The sequence below is a fragment of the Sebastes umbrosus genome, chromosome 13 (genome assembly GCF_015220745.1).
Source record: "Sebastes umbrosus isolate fSebUmb1 chromosome 13, fSebUmb1.pri, whole genome shotgun sequence".
In the NCBI taxonomy this organism is placed as follows: domain Eukaryota; kingdom Metazoa; phylum Chordata; class Actinopteri; order Perciformes; family Sebastidae; genus Sebastes; species Sebastes umbrosus.
Genome location: NC_051281.1, coordinates 24,860,414 through 24,878,624, shown reverse-complemented (window position 1 = coordinate 24,878,624; position 18,211 = coordinate 24,860,414). Strand labels below are relative to the sequence as shown.

The 18,211-nt window shown below is 41.3% G+C and overlaps 1 protein-coding gene across 3 annotated transcripts in view; it reads right to left on the bottom strand.

Moving 5' to 3' along the window:
* The window catches only part of mlphb (melanophilin b), a 49,944-nt gene that overhangs the window by 18,711 nt on the left and 13,022 nt on the right, over window positions 1-18,211 (bottom strand). For 2 of the 3 annotated variants that reach the window (XM_037788834.1, XM_037788835.1), the window contains exons 3-7: window positions 13,626-13,847; window positions 10,460-10,599; window positions 7,833-7,874; window positions 5,041-5,096; window positions 525-617 (exon numbers count right to left, since the gene is read on the bottom strand). In XM_037788834.1, the coding sequence (XP_037644762.1) occupies window positions 525-617; window positions 5,041-5,096; window positions 7,833-7,874; window positions 10,460-10,599; window positions 13,626-13,847 (553 nt within the window). The remainder of the gene's footprint in view (window positions 1-524; window positions 618-5,040; window positions 5,097-7,832; window positions 7,875-10,459; window positions 10,600-13,625; window positions 13,848-18,211) is intronic. The other variant, XM_037788836.1, reaches the window with a different exon arrangement.

Below are 18,211 nucleotides of genomic sequence, written 5' to 3'. Positions count from 1 at the left end.
GAATTATGTTATACTGCTCAATTTTGATAAATGTTACGATCAAATCTATCTATATTTATAAAATTACAACCTAGGTGACCGACCCCTTAATTTAGAGTTTTTCTGGCATTAGTTTGGTAAGTTGGGGTTTGGTATGTTGGTCTTGGCCAATAATGCAACAACCCCAAGTAGCAACAACTCTGCTTTCACAGTTCATCAGATTTATTTTTTAGGATATAAACACAGGAGATTGGGGGGGTCTATTTCCCCTGAATCTCTAAATGATTCAGCCATTGTGACTTGGTTTCATGCCACTTGAGTCTCTTAGTATCTGTGCACACACGAGCATACACATTTGGAGAATGAATAATGACAGTGCTCGACACAAATGTAATATTGTCTTGCCAAACCAGACTGGGTTTGGCAAAGAGAGAAAACAGAAACAAGCTAAAGAAGAAACAGACAGCGGGCCCCTGGTATGAAGGCATGCAGATTAGTTTTGGTTTGGGGAAAAGCTGGTTCTGGGAGGGTGGTCCAGCTTCTACCTGATTTTTCCGTCCTCTTGATTCGATGACGTAGTCGCAGCCCAGTTGGAAATCAATGGGATCGACAGTTAGCCGCCTTTTGGTCTTTTTCATCTTTGGAGAGCAGAAAAGGAAACACCATCACCAACAGAGAGGAGAGAGTAAAGAGGAAAGAAAGATGGTTGGAATGAAAAGGTAAAAGTCCTTACCATTGCAAAACGCTTCTCACTTTGAGATTACCAAAGATTGAGCAAAATGTAACCATTTTACTTTTTGTTATTTTGGAAAAGTTTATTCCTCTCAAAATATGTGTCATTTTAAAAAACACACAGAAGTATGATTAACAGCACTAACTGTTGTTCTGAATGTATCACTACAAAGACTCTTCTAACCATCTGGACAACATAACATTCAATCTGTTGCACAAATAGCAGCCACAAATGACATATGTCATTACTCTTTTTGTAAAACACGAGCAAAATACAAAGGGTTATTTTGTATGAAAATATAAAATATTGTAAAGTAACATCAATATCAACCCAATTTCACGCCAAAGCGTGTAATAGACCCACCTGTCTACCGGAGGAAAGCGTTTCAGTATTACGTTTTGCCTCGCCAAGACCTGAATATTACATGCCTGTATTAATGTGCAGTATCAGCAGGGGGCAACAAAACCACTCATTTTGGATTAGGCAGCAAAAACACTTAGTTAGGTTAACGGAAAACTTAAAATAAGTACATAAACTAAGTAAAATCAAAGAGATAAAGAGAACTGGATACAGGCGGGTTTCCGTTCATTCCTATGAGAGTTGCTCAGTGGCGCATGAAGTCTATGGGAAAAAGCCTTTGTGGGCCCAACAGCGTCACGTGACAGACACATAAGTTGTAGTACCACCGTTTGGCCACTAAAAACAATTTGCTTCAAAGCCCGTTGCACTTCCTGGGGCCTTGAGTAAAACACGTACAGAAACAACGTTACGTCAGTGGGGAAAACCCGTAACAACCGTCACTGCAAAACATGTGACAAACATAGCTAACTTAACTTGCAAAACAAAACACTGGTCTCAAACATGGGTCTCCCGCTTGAAAGTCCTCATCTTTCTCACTTTATATACTAAGTAACTGGAATTTAGACTTTTGTCACTACACAACACATGACAAACATTATGTGACAACCGTCACTACAAAACACTGCACCTTCATGCAGGTGTGTAATATTCACGTCTAGGCGACACAGAACGCGACACTGACACGCTTTCTTCCGGTGGACAGGTGGGTCTATTACACGCTTCGTCGTGAGACCGGGCTGTCAATAGATGCCAATATAACTTAATAATAATATATAATATAACTGTTACATTTTCAAATTTTGGTTCACACGGTACAAATTGAGCATGCACTTATGTCATTGCCGGCTACCATCTTTTTTTGGATTAGGAAAAGTGGCACAACTTTGGAAAAGAGTTCAAAATAGTTTTTTTTAAAGTTACTGTGAGGAACTTTTAACTGGTTATGAAATATAATACCGATGCCTCTATATGACCTACATAAGAAACGAGACCATCGAAGAGAACAATGGCTATTTCTATAAAGTTATTCTTAATGCTTGTCATCGGTGCCACCGAAATCAGAGGAAATCATGCAGGTTCCCCAGCAGCGCGACCTCCAGCAGCAACCAGCCTGCAGAAGACGGACCCAGATCCGGCTTCGCTGCCGCCTTCGACCTGCAGTCGGAGCTCTGGGAGGTGGAGAGCTCTGCGCCTCTTAGCAGCGGCTTCTCCTCCGGCCAGGAGCAGAGCTTCCCCTCGCTACTCCGCCGGTCCCCGCTGGGAGCCCACAATGACACCACGCTGCTGGAGGCCCAGGCTGTATTGCTGAGCCTGCTGGAGGGAAGGGAGGCACGGGAGAACCAGAGGTTTTCTAAAGGGACTCTGGTGCTCGGAAACCGATTTTGTCCGCAGGGGCCATCAAAATCCACACAATGAAAGTTGCTTGTGCAGCTGACAGAATATTTTATCATCCAGATGGTTAAAAGAGTCTTTCGGAACAGTGGTAATTGTTGTTAATCAACGTGGGTGGATGGGTACATCTAGTTGTTTGGGGAAAAACAGATACTTAGCTTTGTTACTTAAATGTAATATTATTACATGAGAGGCACAAACTGGGGCTAGGAGAACATCTGCTTGGTTATGTGACCTAGAAAGACAGGGACTTCTTTTGAGACTCAGGTTCAAGCCCTGTGTTGCTGACGAAGGATCCTACCCAAGAATCTTTGAGCAAGACACTGAATCCCTACAGGCTCCTAAAAACCCTCTCTGAGTAACATATCATCTCTGAGGCAGTGAAAATGTCAGGAGAGTTTCCTCAATAAGGTGTTTCAAAAGGCAGTACTCTGTTTGAAACAGTAGAGGGCACTCTGTCTGAGTGAAAGTCAAACCAGGGGTGTAGGAAGCACCACTTGGCCTTGTTGCAGTTAGCCTTTTTGTAACCTCCATCAAATGTCCAATCATATAAGATATAAACAAAACCTTTATCGGTAGTCACATGGGAAACAAAGACAAAGCATCCGCAGACCCGGCAGAGCCCGAGAGTCCTGTCAACCTTTTTTTTTCTACTCAGCAGCCGCTGCAGTGATTGAAAATAAACAAAGCTTAGCTCCCTCATTACACAGAGACTGTGGCATAAACAATAGTAGTCATGGTTTTATGATGAATTCCAGTGGACCCGGTGCCCTTTTTTTTTTTTACAATCTCTAGACTTGAACCAGAGGCTGTTTCAACTCTGCTCCGACTCTTTTATGTGCGCGATTATGTGTGACAGCCTGGTATTTACCCACAGTGCACCGCTGCCAGTGCCGGTTGGACCGTGCCTAACCTTAGTCGTCTCAAGCTGTCAAGGCTTCCAGTTGTTCACGAGGGATGGCCTAGATCACACAGATAACCCGCGTAGAAAACACCTCCGTCAGCATGACAAAGATCAGTATGGGAGCACAGCAGAGCCTTGCAAACTCAAACTCAAGACACATGTGCTGCAAAAGGCTGATATGAATTTCACTGGAGTTATCTATTTGGCATTTGGCAGCTTTGGTTCCCCCCCGCTAAAAATTCTTTTAATAAAGAAAATGAAGAAACAGGAAACTATGAAATAGACAGCCCTGCCAGGACCCCCAGCTGACACCTCCAAATATCAAACTATTTATTGATTTATTTTGTACTTCTCCCTTATTATTACATATTTATTGCTGATTTTTCAATATATGTATTATTATATATTTTTTTCTTTTCTCTTCCCTTACAGATATAATCATACGTATAAACATGTGTGCCATATGTAACAGATTTCCCCTAAAACAATCAGTAATTACACTAATTTAACTCATAGTATCATATATATATATATATATATATATATATATATATATATTCCTTTGTTGTCGGTTTTGCACTCTGGTTTTTGTATGGTTTAAACAAGCGGGTAAAAACTTGTTAAACTGTTTTATAACCAGTTTTAGAGGTGCTGGTAGGTCTGTTTTGCTTCCTTTGGACAGAGCCAGTCTGCTTCCCTCCTTGTGCAGTCTTTATGCTAAACTAAGCTGCAAGCTGTAGCTTTATACTTATCGTAGACACTCTGCATTATTTTGAATCACACCATACAGTACTATGTCATTGCGTTTCCACTTTTCTTGTCTGATATTTTAAATTGATATTTCCCTCCTTAAAAGAAAAAGAAAAAAGGAAAGAGAAACAGGAAACGTCTGGTGTGGGCAAAAGATCAACAGAACTGAGGTGAAACAGGTATTGTTTGTAGGTTACCACATGTCGAAGTCTTAGTCTCGAAGAATTAGCGGAGACAAACACCAGAACTACTAATGTTCTGCTGTCTGAGAACAAATTGATATCTGCTTCTTGTTTTATGATGCACATCACTGGAATGCTTTCTGTTGGCCACAAGTTCACTAAAACTTAAGTACCTACAAAATAGCTACAAGATGCTTATTTATTTAATGTTCCCAACAAGCAAACAAAGAGGCAGTTAAAGCTGTAGTAGGCAGACTTGAGCAAAAATTATGCAAAAAAAGAAGTTACTTTTATAAAACGGTCACTATATCCTGACAGTAGTGAATGAGACAGGTAATCTGAAAATAAATAATGTGCCTCTGTGTCTTCCGGTGCTCCTAATGGCATTTACAAGATTTCACAGATCGGAGGAAAACAATCAATCAGAGCCGAGCTGGAGCCTTGCCGTCTCTGAGCAGCTGTCAATCACTCGCCAACTCCGAATGACCTGTGATTGGCCAAGGTCTCCCGTCACTGGTTAGATTTTTTAAAGCCTGAAAACAGAGCCATGAGGAGGTGCAGAAGTCTAGTTTTCTCTCAGAACACTTGAATTACAATATGCTGAAAGATAATTATGGAATTTTTGTCCAATGATGCCAATAATATACTGCCTACTTTGGCTTTAACAGGGAAGCACAATGGAAAAGAACCACATGTAGGCCTACTAGTGTACTAATGAATTAAAAAACGAATTGCCGTACCCCCTTGTAGTGTTGTGAATCTGTTGCATCCATACTGTGCTCCTCATATCCATCTGCTGATAAAGAAGGCAGACAAGTTATTGTTAGTAACATAAAACTTTTGAGAATAACTGAACGACAAAATACTGTACAATAAAGCATATGATTTCTAAAGGAATGCAGTGCACAATTAAAATCATCTGGCTTTGTTCTATGTGCATGCAATTGCGAGCACATCTGCAGACTAAGTTCACCATCCTGAGTAAAGAATTACATCTTTTATATAACTCTTTACAGGAAGATGCAAACTAAAATGTTCAAATGTTTTTATTTTTCCTTTCCACCGGGCACAGCAAGTGCAGCACAAGGTGGCGAAAGGAAGGAACACTGTGTTTTCAGCCACTCTTTATGGGAGCGTTTATGAGTGGGCTGCATTTCTACGTTAACAGTTCCCTCTTGAGAGAGGAAGGATAAACTGGGAACAACAAAAGCTGCAGAGTAAAGCAAATGTTCAATAATGAGCTTCCCAGGTGAGCAGATAAAGTGATGAAGTTGAACGCTTACGCAGAACAACAACACACATGTGAACCGTTACTGCACTAATACTCTATCATTCCCAACCTGAATCCATTTTATAGACTTACATCACTCAGAAATAATCTGCAGAAAGAAATACGCAGATGGACATAAAACACACTAAAAGTAGCATTATTACAACTACTACTACTACTACTACTACTACTACTGTACCTCTAATGATACTGATAAAGTACTTTCCACTAACATGTTTCGTTTTAAACCTTGTTTACTCTCCCTGACTAAAACTTCCCTGGCTCTGCTCCTCTACTCTTCATATGCCATGTGAATAAAAGCCAGGAGAGCACTGTACTGTGCCAGCCTAACCAGAACCCTTTAGTCTGTTCCAAAACCACTGTATCCACTGAATGAGACATTCAAACCAGCACGGTTGAAATGGATCATTTCAATAGTCATATGAAAATATTCAATACTGAGATTACATTTCACAGTACCTTGATTTACAGTATTATTCTGATTATTAATTACCATGATGAGCAAAGACTCAACTTTATTAAACATGAATTTAGTAAACTAGGCAGCATATTAAAGAGTTAAGAGTTAAGCAGTTATTAAACATTCATGTGACTCCAGAAGGATGACCAAAGAAGGAGGTCTAAGGAAGACCACACACATGGCTGGATTAAGCCTCTCCGGGGCCCCGGGGGAAAAAAAAGTATGGGCTCAAATGGACCCATGATTGTGGTAATTTGGCAAAACAGATTCATTTAGGAATATGAAGAGCACAACAGCAAAACAGGTAATAATGAAGGAGCCACCTAAAAGTTTATTTTAAGGCATATTCTCAACAAACCAACAAACACATGATGCATACAGGGCCACTTTTCCTAGTTGGTAATCCAGCATTGACCACATAGACTCACTGAAAAGTGTCTTAAAATCAGTGCACATAATGTGAACAGCACACAGCAGGTCCGTACGTAACTAAAAATGTCTGACCAGGATTTGCCACATAATGAGGTCACAAGTCCAAGTCCCCATGTGCAAATTGGGTCAAATGGTCGTTACAAATCTATCTAATTGCTTTTAGCATGCTAGCGGCATGGCAAAGCCAGCTGGTCCGTCGGTCCATCACTTTGGTCAAGAGAAATATCTCAAACCATTGGATGGGTTACTATAAAATTTTGACGCTCTCTAGAGGATGAATCCAAATGACTAATAGGCCTTTCACACAACGCGGCAACGGCACCACTGCGCTCAGAAACCCATTATTTCCAATGGCTGTTGCAGCGCAACAACAGCTTTTCGCTGCTCCGAGCGAAGGGCAAGAGCAGCGGAGTGATGTTCGCTGAACCCAACGGCGAGCGCAGCGCAAACCGCGTTCTGCGAAATCTTCCAACTTCTCATCTAGCGTAGTCAAAGTTTAAATTCGTCCACTACTTTGGTTTAAGACCAAATACCTATAAATATGAATAAAAGACATTCCCGTGAGTCACAGTTTTTTTATCTGTTCAAAATGTACCTTAAAGGAAGGTTCAAGTCAAGTATTTAATACTCGTATCAACATGGGAGTGGACAAATATGCTTGCTGTATGCAAACGTATGTATATATTTATTATTGGGAATCAATTAACAACACAACATAATGATAAACATTGTCCAGAAACCCTCACAGGTACTGCCTTTAGCATAAAAAAATATGTTCAAATCATAACGTGGCAATCTGCAGCCCAAAAGGCGACAACAGCTGTCAGTGTGTCACTGTGCTGACTTGATTATGGCTTGCCCCAAACTGCATGTGATTATCATAAAGTGGGCATGTCTGTAAAGGGGAGACTCGTGAGTACCCAGAGAACCCATTTTCATTCACATATCTTGAGGTCAGAGGTCAAGGGACCCCTTTGAAAATGGCCATGCCAGTTTTTCCTCACCAAAATTTTGCGTAACTTTGTAGCGTTGTTTAGCCTCCTTCGCAACAAACTAGGATATGGTTGGTACCAATGGATAACTTAGGTTTTCTAGTTTCATATGATACCAGTATCACTCTAGCTTTAAAACTGAGCCCGCTACAACCTAAAAATCGCAAGTTGCGTTAATGCGTTAAAGAAATTAGTGGCGTTTAAATTAATAATTAATAAATTAATAATTAGCATTAATGCTTTATTATCGCGTTAACTTTGACAGCCCTAATATTAAAATCAAAAGATATATCTGTCAAAGATATCTGACCTTTCCTTATGATTTAGATCATTATTCATTCAGTTTAGTGTACTTACTGTGGACCTCCGGCATGCTCTGTGTATCATATTCACGAGGCTCTGGAAAACAGAAAAGATAAAAGAAGACTTATTCAGTTGTGTTTAATTACAACTAGAAATGAAAATTAATGAGGTGAGGTTTGCCATTTTCCAATTCAGTACGCTGACTATAATAAATAGCTAAGCAAATTGGGATAATTCAGGTAGTCCTTAGCCGAGGCCACTTTCCACATAAAATTATAATCAGAAGCAGAAGCAGCAGTAGCACCATTAAACTGAGGCGCTGAGGTCAGCCAGCTAATTGAGTTACACTCTTTTTTATACAGCGTATGTGAACAAAGACTCTGTTGTAAGCATTAGAGTTTGTGCACAAAGATACTGTACACACAGGATGACACCCTCCGAGCTTTGGGGGCCCAACGGACCACAGCAGCACATACAGTCAAAAGACAGCAAAAGAATGTGTGTGTGTGTGTTTGAGTGTACAGTCATGCATGTTGAATTTAATCCAGGTGGTCACATGAATGTCTGCATTTGATGAGTGGTCGGTCATTTTAAACATAATGCACCTGTTAACATACATTTTATGGCTGCGTTTCATAACTACAACATACATCTGTGCACACGCCGCGAGCTGGATTCCTCATAAAGACATGACAAACTAAAGTTTTGTTCTCCCTCTCCTCTCTCTCTGTCTCTCTCTCTCTCTGCTTCTGGTTGGTGGAGCTCTGCAGGACTGAATCTTTCAATTCCAGGCACAGAATGGGAGACATGTGACTGGATGATCACAAGGCCCACCGGGCTAAGCCAGCAAACCAACTCGTTCTGTATCCTGTCCCAAAATCCTCCAGGGTGACTCAGCGTAAGCAGTACCAGGAGCCCCGGCTGTCTCCTCATAATTCATTGATCTCCCGATGCTATGATCTCACTTGAAGACCTACTGTGTATAATAATGCTTAAAGCTGATATGCAGTGGGCTTCAAGGGCACTTGTTTTATAAGCTCTGGGTTTACTACTTAGTTTGTGTGGGAATTGACTTTTTTCTGTGGCATTGGGTATTCAGGGGAATTGATTCCCCGCACCACAAAGGAGACATAGCAAGTGGTGTGCGTGTTGCCTTCTACTCGTCTCCTGCCCTGGGTTTTGACCAGAGGATATTGGTAATGTTGCGGGAGCAACTTCAAAAAGAGAGCAAAACGTGCTGGAAAGGTTTTGATGAAGCCTCATACCGTCACTGCTTCAGACTTTAAACACAAGCAGCAAACATAAACAGGACTTTTCCACCACATGGGAATAAAGTCTCAAGAGGTACAACAGGCAGTCTAAATATCCCACAAGGCTGAGCTTCCAAGGGCACTGGAAGCTCAGCCTTGTGGGATATTTAGACTGAGCTTCAAAGAGCACTGGTCAGTTAAGGACAACAAATGGACATTGGAGGTTCTGGCTTGAGCTGTATCCATAGGTATGTGATAGCGCTCAGCACAGCTGTGAAGAGCCAGAGCTGGAAAAACAGCAGAGATGGAAAATTATTAAACCCTGTGACAGATTTGGCAGCCTGTTGATGATGGTTGATTATCTGAAAAAGAGAAAGGAAATGAATTGTTGTGACTCAGTGTCACAAAAATGAGGGGGTCTCATAGACAGGTGGCTGACAAATGGAAGAAATACAGCAACGTGAAGTGTCTTTGGAGCTGCCAGAACAGCTTTAAGAACACCATTCCTTCAAATGATATTCCATAATTTAATGTTTTTTTTATGATGGTGGGGAGCAGTGTCTAATCTCCATATGTGTTCCATTGGGTTGAGAGTTGGTGACTGCAAAGGCAATAGCGTTCAGTCCAATAATGTCCGTGCTACTTGCATTAACTTTGTTGTTCGCTGGGATAATACGAGCTCCACTTGGAAAAAAAAAATGCATATCCAAGTCCAATTCCTGAACTTGAACTCGAAAAACTGACACAACCCACACATGTGATGCACTTGGCATGGTGATGTTTTACCAATTCTTCAGATTCAACAGCCTAATATGCATTCTCCGTACAGTCACAGTACAGAATGCAGCTGTTGAATCTCCTTGAAGCCTTTCATTTATTGGGGATTTCTTGGGGTAAGCTCAAGCTGACTTCCAGCAATGCTCTGTGACTTCCACTTCGGACTTGGAGCACCTCCAGAGGGCTTGTAAAGCAATGAGTGGAACGGATGGAAATTTGTTAAGGCTGCCCCTTCAAAGTCACCTTGACCTGAGATCTGACATTCTTTCACATTTGTAACATTTGATCGCGCTGCTTCACATTCGTATAAACATTCCCACTTGGCAGCTGCCCAGAACAAGTACAGTTTTGGACCGCTGAGCAGCTTCAGTCAGCTGGAGTTAATGTCTTTGCTGAAAGGCCACAGTGACAGGGTTTGTTAAGTAAATAGGTGTTACTCATTGACTTACCACGTATCGATTTTCACATTCATTTAATTTTCAGTGGATCAAGGATTAAAAGATTCCAGACACAAGTTTTAAAATCACTTTTCACAATGAGCATCATGTTGGGAAAATTCTGAAACCTTTCACAAACCAACGTGGTAACAAATCTTCACATTTATTTTCTGTACGGAAAACCACACACAAAGGCATCCTCATAATAAAAACTCACCTTCAAGGTCATTCTGAGAGCAGCTGCGTTCTCCGCTCAACCTCTTGAAGAGCGATCGCATCACCTTGGCACTGCCGAAGCGCTTGAAGCGGGCACGGACGTTTTCATGGTACCACTCCAAAGTACCGATCTTGAGGACCCTGTTAAAAGAAATGGAGGAGCCAAATGTGTACTAATGATTTCACACACGGACAAGTCACCAGTAATTACAGAGAATACTTGAGGGAATACAAGCACAGGACATTACTGACTGCTATGGTGAGTGCAGGTTTAAGACATGAGATGTATAGCATGATATTTTCCAGACATTGAGTTCAGTGAGGGGCTTTTTGTGCGCAGCCACATCTGAACAAACAATAGTATAATGGTTACATATGGACCTGGAGTGAGCAGTTTGGATTAGATCTTATTTCAAAAACACATAACTCATATTCAGACCTCAGTTGAGCTGCCAAGTCAAACCAAAGTATTTGTCTACTAGCTGCTGAAAAGCGTACAAATGTATTGATTAAGTGCTTTCATGCCGTCAGTCATAACTGACTAATACCAAAATTCCACCAATAGCTTTGTGTCAGACCCCCAGGGTGCTACGGATTTACACTACCAAACAACATGGTTTCATATTTTTCTTAAAGAACTTTTGATAACAGTAAAAGGGAAAAGAAGTTTTGTTGTAAAAAAAATACAGTGCAACAAGGCCATGGTGCAGTGTTGTAGTCAAGACCACCTAAACCGAGACCAAGTCATGACCAAGACCAGAGTGTATCGCGACTGAGACAAGATCAAGACTTTGAGGGGTTGAAACTGAGTCAAGACCAAGACCAGACCAGTGCGAGTCCCACACGGCATGAAACAATTAAAATAAACCATAAGCACTCCTCAAATTGATCTGAAAGATCCACACTACCATAAATCCCTGTTTGTCGGTAAGTATCACAAACAAGGGTCATAAACATGTTCACAACTAAAACTAGGCTCCCAAGTCAAAAAAAGGTTGAGAACCTCTGATTTGGTGGAGATTTCTTCAGTGATCAGTGATCCTATAGGACTGTACTGTGCACAGCTGTGCACCATGACTAGCATGTAGCTAGTATGTAGTTTTAAAGACACGATCAGACTGAACTTGAAGGAGAGTAGATTCAAGGAGAAATGGCGGGTGAATTCTGATGTAATGTAGAAAATTATGTATGAATGTGTGACGTCATCCATAAGCAATGTTTAGCTGGGGACACACTAAAGCCGTGGGCACACTCCCGCATGAGGCTCGCGTGACGGCAGCGTCGCGTCGTGGCTGCGTGATGTACACCTAGGGTGTTCACACTAGACGCGAGTTAGCTGCCTGTCGGGAGCGTGTCTGCTACCTGTCAGCTGTTTTTCTGCTGCTGCTGACAGCTCTTTCTTTCTACATAGAGTTTGCCTTTTAATGGCCATTTAACTTCATGATAAATATAATTTATATTTATTTTAGCAGAGAAAGGTTCAGAATCGTGTGGTAATTAGTAGATAATAGTAATAATCCACAATTAAAACTCCGTACTGCATTCATTTATGATGCTTTCCAAGTCACTGCTTGTTCCACATCACTGTCCGGCACATATTTCAGAATAAAAGCCTTGTGTTAGCAAATGAAGGAATTCTGTGCAAAGAAAACCCGCTTTAGGGCTTTTATTTCGAAATGAAAGCAGGAAGTGTTGATTTAAACCCCAAACTTTATCAATTTTTTGAGCTCTCAAAGTGACTGCTTGTTCCAAAGCACTGACTGCTCATATTTCAGAATAAAAGCCTTGTGTTAACAAATGAAGGGATTTTGTCTATAGAAAAAACGCCTGAGGGCGTTTATTTTGAAATGAAAGCAGGAAGTGTTGATTTAAAAACAAGTTTTCTTAACTTTACTTTTTTTTCATCTCCGTAACATATTCTACAGATAAACCTCAAAACTGTAGTAAAGTCTTGCTGGTATGAAGTTAATATACAGTCACTAGATCACTTTCACTGTCTGTGACATATTCTACAGATGTCCAGACATGTAAACTGCAGTAAAGTCTTGCTGGTATGATGTTAATATACTGTCAATAGATCACCTTCACTGTCTGTTGCTGCTGGGACACGCAGCTGAGACGCGAGAGGCTCGCGTGTAAAATAGGCGACCCGTCTATTCTATAAAATAGACGCGAGTCTGATGCGGGCAGTGTGTCCACTCTAACCTGTTAACATGGACGCCGAAATAAAAAACAACACGCCACGCTGCCGTCAGGCGAGCCTCATGCGGGCAGTGTGTCCACCACTTACGCCGTCATCGAAGAACTAGCAGTGATGAAGGCCACCAGTTGTGTCGCGTCACGTCGCCTTTGTCTTGGCCAAAAAGATGCACTCGAACACACCGCAAAGACTACAGCCGACAGCCAACTACCACGTACGTTCTGCGCCTGTGTGAGACGAAATAACTCTCCACACCAGCAGGTGGCGGTAGTCTGTATTTGACATTCAAAAAGCAAAACCGGAAGACCGAGGATGGCCGTTGATACGTACATGAAACAAAGCGGCGTTTGCCGACCATTTTCACACCACTCTCTCACCACTTAGCTTCATTCTAGATGGTCATATCGTTGTGAAAATACCCGTGTATTGGAATAATCAGATGAGATGAAGATGAAAAATAAGCCTTCTGTGTTTTTCCTCTTGACTTTACTCATTGGCTTGCTTTCCTCCCGTCCGTTTCGCCTCTCGTACACTGATAAGTTTAAGCTAAACCGCCAATCACAGTGATTTCTCTCACCGATGAGCGCCGCCACCGATTCAACATGTTCAACAAAAAAACTACGCCAACAGACGCTCACCGACGGCCCCAAACTGTCAGTCCGTCGGCTTAGTGTGTCAGGGCCCTTTGGTGACCCATGGGCTTACTGCCCAAATGTGGAAGTAACGGCCCAAATCAAGTAAATAAGCTTTGAAATGTATCTCTTTCTTACCTCTTGACACCACCAGATGTCCTCTGGAGAAAAAAAATATAAACTTTTTGTTCCCAGAGATAGGCTGCCACTTTTTCAATGGATCTCTACCATATACACTACTACAGTACAAGAGAAGGTTGTCCAGCTGTTGGCCATGGTATTGGCTTCACTTTGATTTAATACTAGTTTAAATTTTTAAATTTGTCATTTCGTACCTGGCCATGCGACAGGGATTGCACACCCAGCCATGCTCCTTCTTGTTGAAGAGACTGCAGGACTTGCAGATGTAGAGCTGGCAGTCCAGACACTGACGCTTGCTGTTGACCAGGAACTTGAAGGGCTGGAGACATCGTATACAGTGCGACTCAGTCAGGCTGCTCTGGTTGCCCAACAACTCTCTCTTGGTGTCTTCTTTCTCAATCTGGGTCTTTAGGTCACTAAAAAACAGGGTTGGAAATATAGTCGAGTGAAGGCATAGTTCAACAAGTGCAGACAGTTTTCTTTCTAAATATTGTATATAGAGGTTTTATTTCTTATTTCATTGTCTTTCATTGGTGCTTTTTATATATATTTATATATTATTTATGTAAACACCATTTTGTCATTACTTGTGGACATAATAGTCCTGTCTATTCTTTAACTTTCTTTATCCAACTTTGTTGTCCTTGTCCCTAGCTGTTTTCTATTTAAGAGATATGCAAAAAAAAAAAGATTCCTTGTATTATGTGCACACGAACTTGGCCAATAAAGGTGATTCTGATTTTGCGTATTCACCTGTACTCAAAGGCTGCAAGGTAGGCAAGCTACCAAACGACAAAAACAAATTAAAAGACAACAAACAATGAATTGAACTGCCTGTGGTAAATTTTAATTCACATCTGTTATCATAGTAAAAGCTACACAAATGACCCCAGTCCTTTATCTCTTTCTCTCTAGAGAGCATAATCAAATCTACTGTATTACGCTAAATAAAAACATGCCATCATTTATCGTTTTCATGTGTTTGTAAAGAGACCATGTGTTAAACAGCATTGAAACACATTAGAGCTGTATGATGAAAAGATAAGACAAACCACAGCTGTTCACTACTTACAATGAAATGGATTTGAAAAAAATAAAAATAAACTTTAGCTATTCAGGGGAGTTTCCCTGAGAGGTAGCCTCTCTTTTGCAGAAATGCCCTGATCATATTTGCACAGTTACACACATTCACACCTGGAAGCTGCCCAGTACAACCACAGTCTGATCTGCTGGCCTCTGAGGAGCTCCACTGGAGCAGTTAAGGTTAAGGGCCTTGCTCAAGAGCACTTCAATGGTGGTAAAGAAGGAGGGGCATCACTTTCCCCTCCCAGATTTACCCTGCTGGTCCAGGGGATGGAACCGGCGACCACCGGGTCACTAACTCACTTCATAACTTGTGTATAACAGATATTTTACAAAGGAAATTACTTTAATTTAGTCAAAGGTTTGTATGTATTGTAGTTAATATGCAGAACTCATCAAGCAGGAGGAAACATTTTACTTTAGGGGTCGATACAGCGTCAGTGAGAAGTGCGTCTATATTGACTTTCTTTTTTTTAAGATTTTTTTTGGCTGTTTTTGCCTTTATTTGATGGACAGGTCCGATAGACTGGAAAGGGGAGAGAGAGGGGATGAAATGCAACAAATGGCAACGGGCTGGACCCAAACCCACAGCCGCTGCAGTAAGGACTCAGCCTTGGTAGGCGCCCACTCTACCAGGTGAGCTACCTGGGTGTCCCACTATATTGACTTTCTTTTTTTTTCCACTTCAGTTTTTATTGATGTTTTTCAAGGTTAAACACATATCAATCAACAAAGGGGCATGTATACCGTCAGACCTGTGTTCGTAAAACTTAATTCCCAGGTTGGCTTTAGTTAAACCCTTATTCCTGTTGTTGCTTTATTTTAATAACCCATAATTATTTCCTCCCTATTTCTTATATGTGACTGCACTGTGGTTATGTTTATACCTAATAAGAATCACATAACAAATATGTCCCCAACAATTTACTCAATTTATTAACTAAAAGGGAATGATATCAAAAATATGTAAAATAAAAAAGTCAATAAGATAGTATACCAAGAAAATAGTACTTTGACCTTTCACAGAGATAAACAAGTCAGTATTAACCCAAGTCAATCTTCTATGTTCCTTTAACCTTCTGGGGTCACTAGCATATATGTCACCCTTTAATGTGCTTGGTTTAGCCCAAAATAACATAAAGCAGTACCAAAGGATATGCAATGAACTCTTATGGTTTCTTTTACTTTCACCAAAAATAACCTGGTGGGCCCACACACACACACTCTCACACACACACACACACACACACACACACACACAAGCCGGCAAACAGAAAAGGACCGTTAATGAAAACAACCCCGTTGCAGGCCTGGTCGATGCTCGGGAACCTTGTGGCCAAAAACAGTTGAGACCGTTTCGCTCCAACTGAGCCAAATAAAAGCTGAGTACTCACGTTAGCGTAGCAGAGTTTGTATCACAGAGTCATAATGTTGCACCCAAAAGTGAAAAAAGCTAGAAAGCTGACCGTGGCAGTCCAATGGGTGAAACTGTAGTAGGTTGGAAATGCTACATGTTTAGTTTTTATTTAAACAGACACCCCCTCTATTTTTTGTTAATAATTGAACTACTCTAACAGTTTTGACACAGTCCTTATTTCAAGGTATTACACCTTCCTATCAGTAGATGGCGCTGTGGTGCTGCTGTGGATCAATGAGGGAGACTGTAGCTACGTGCTCTGCTCATGCGCAGTTCAGAAATAAACAAGCTGTGGCTTGAGCTAAGACGCTAACTTTGGTCCTCTCTCTATTAATCCACAGAAACGATATTTATATATATGGCTACACAGTGCTTCCTAGCCTGTGTAACCCTTGCTGCCGGTCCAGATTTCCCCTAGGTCTGGTGCCGGTAACAAAACCTTCTTTCTCCCGCGTTGCCAGAGGAGCTACCAGGCTTTATCCAGGTCACCTGGAGCGCTATCTGGGCAGTCCAGAGTGTCCTTCAGCGGTAGTTAGCTTGGCTAGTAAGCTAGAAAGGCTAACGGCGCAATATCAGCTACTGCTTTGATAGCCACTTAACTATACATTTGGCTTTCCACTTCTCTCCAACCTCTCCGTTGCGCCGCTCCCTCACTTCTCTCGCTCGACCACCTGCTCCTCGCTAGTCCCGCCCCACAGCCAATCACAACCAGGTAAAGTCACATGACACATAAACAACCAATTACATGTAATAAAATTAAACACATATAGGTTGTACTCAAAGTAAACCACGTGCTCACCAAGTACACTGCAACCAGCCTATTTAAAGTGACACAACATACTGTATGTGTATATTGAACTGATCATGTAAATATTAACCAAAACATATTTATTCTGAGCAGAACCACCAGGAAACTGGAAGTAGACCAGGAAACCAGCCACAATGGCACTCAGGGGCAGCACAAATTGCCCTGGGGCTACATCAGAAATAGAGAAACAATAACAATGCTGCAAAGATTGTGTTCTTAGCAGAGACTGCCTTGAAATGAGGTTTGCACACTGTTTATGATAAAACTCAGCCAAATTTTGGTGCCGCCATGAATGCTCTTTTTTTTTTTACATTTCTGTTTATGTATGGGTACATAAAATAAGACATGTTCAGAGTTGCTGGTACTGTAGGTGTATTTTTCAACTTTGGACAGAGCCAGCTGTTTCCCCCTGACTCCAGTATTTATGCTAAGCTAAGCTAACCATATCCTACACTACTCATCCCACTCTCTCTCACTAAGCCAATAAGCACATTTCCCCCCCAAATGTTGAACTAATAACTGCTGAATATATTTGGGCAAATGTCTAACTTATTACTCACTTTATGTTTTTACAGCTAATAAAATAAACCTTACAGCATTTCATTATACAATGTTTTTATGAGTCAGAATGCTGGCTGATGATTATGATTGAAGAGATGGTTGTCAGCACACGGATGCTTCATTTGGGCAACTTTGTGTCAACATTATGTCAGCCTTGTTGCACGGGAAAAGTCAGTAAAGGCAGAAAAACCTGCAGTGCTTCTCCAGGAAGATTTAGTACGTTTACAAATAAGAAAAAAATGATCAAGATAGATGTGGTACAGCTTCACTGTGCATGGCCTTAAGTAATTGCTGAAGCAGTCATAAAACTGTATAATGTAAAATGTTTGACAAAATAATCTAATGAAAATAATGTTTAGAGACCTTCTGAGTGACATGGGTCTATTAGTGTATTTGTTATACACTACTTACGACAATATTTATTTACATGTACATTAATGTAGCCTGTGTATGTAGCTATTGACCCCTGATGATGTATTTCTGTGGGTGGAGTGTAAGTGTAGGTAGAATAAGGTTGTCTAGTAGGTAAACCGCAAATTGCGAAATTTGGCAAAAACTTGCAAAAACTCTTGCGAGACTCACTGCCCGACGGTCTATCCTAACCATAACCATTCGAGGGTCAATACCTAACCTTAAGGGGACTGTTTGTAACATATAAATCAATCCCATGCGCGCTCGTGTGTGGCTACAGTGTTCAGACTCAGACTCTAACAAAAACTACACGGAAGCACCAAAACCGCAATTATATCTAGTGAAGCAAGCAAGTCTTGCAAAACAGTGTTGGCCTCGGTTTCGAGGACGCGGGGGAGACCGTAGCTTTGGTCTCCAGGACCGGAGTCTCTGCTGTACTCTGTTCCTCTGTTCCTCTGCCTGCCTGCCTTCACTAACACACTGCGCTGCTTCTCACTATT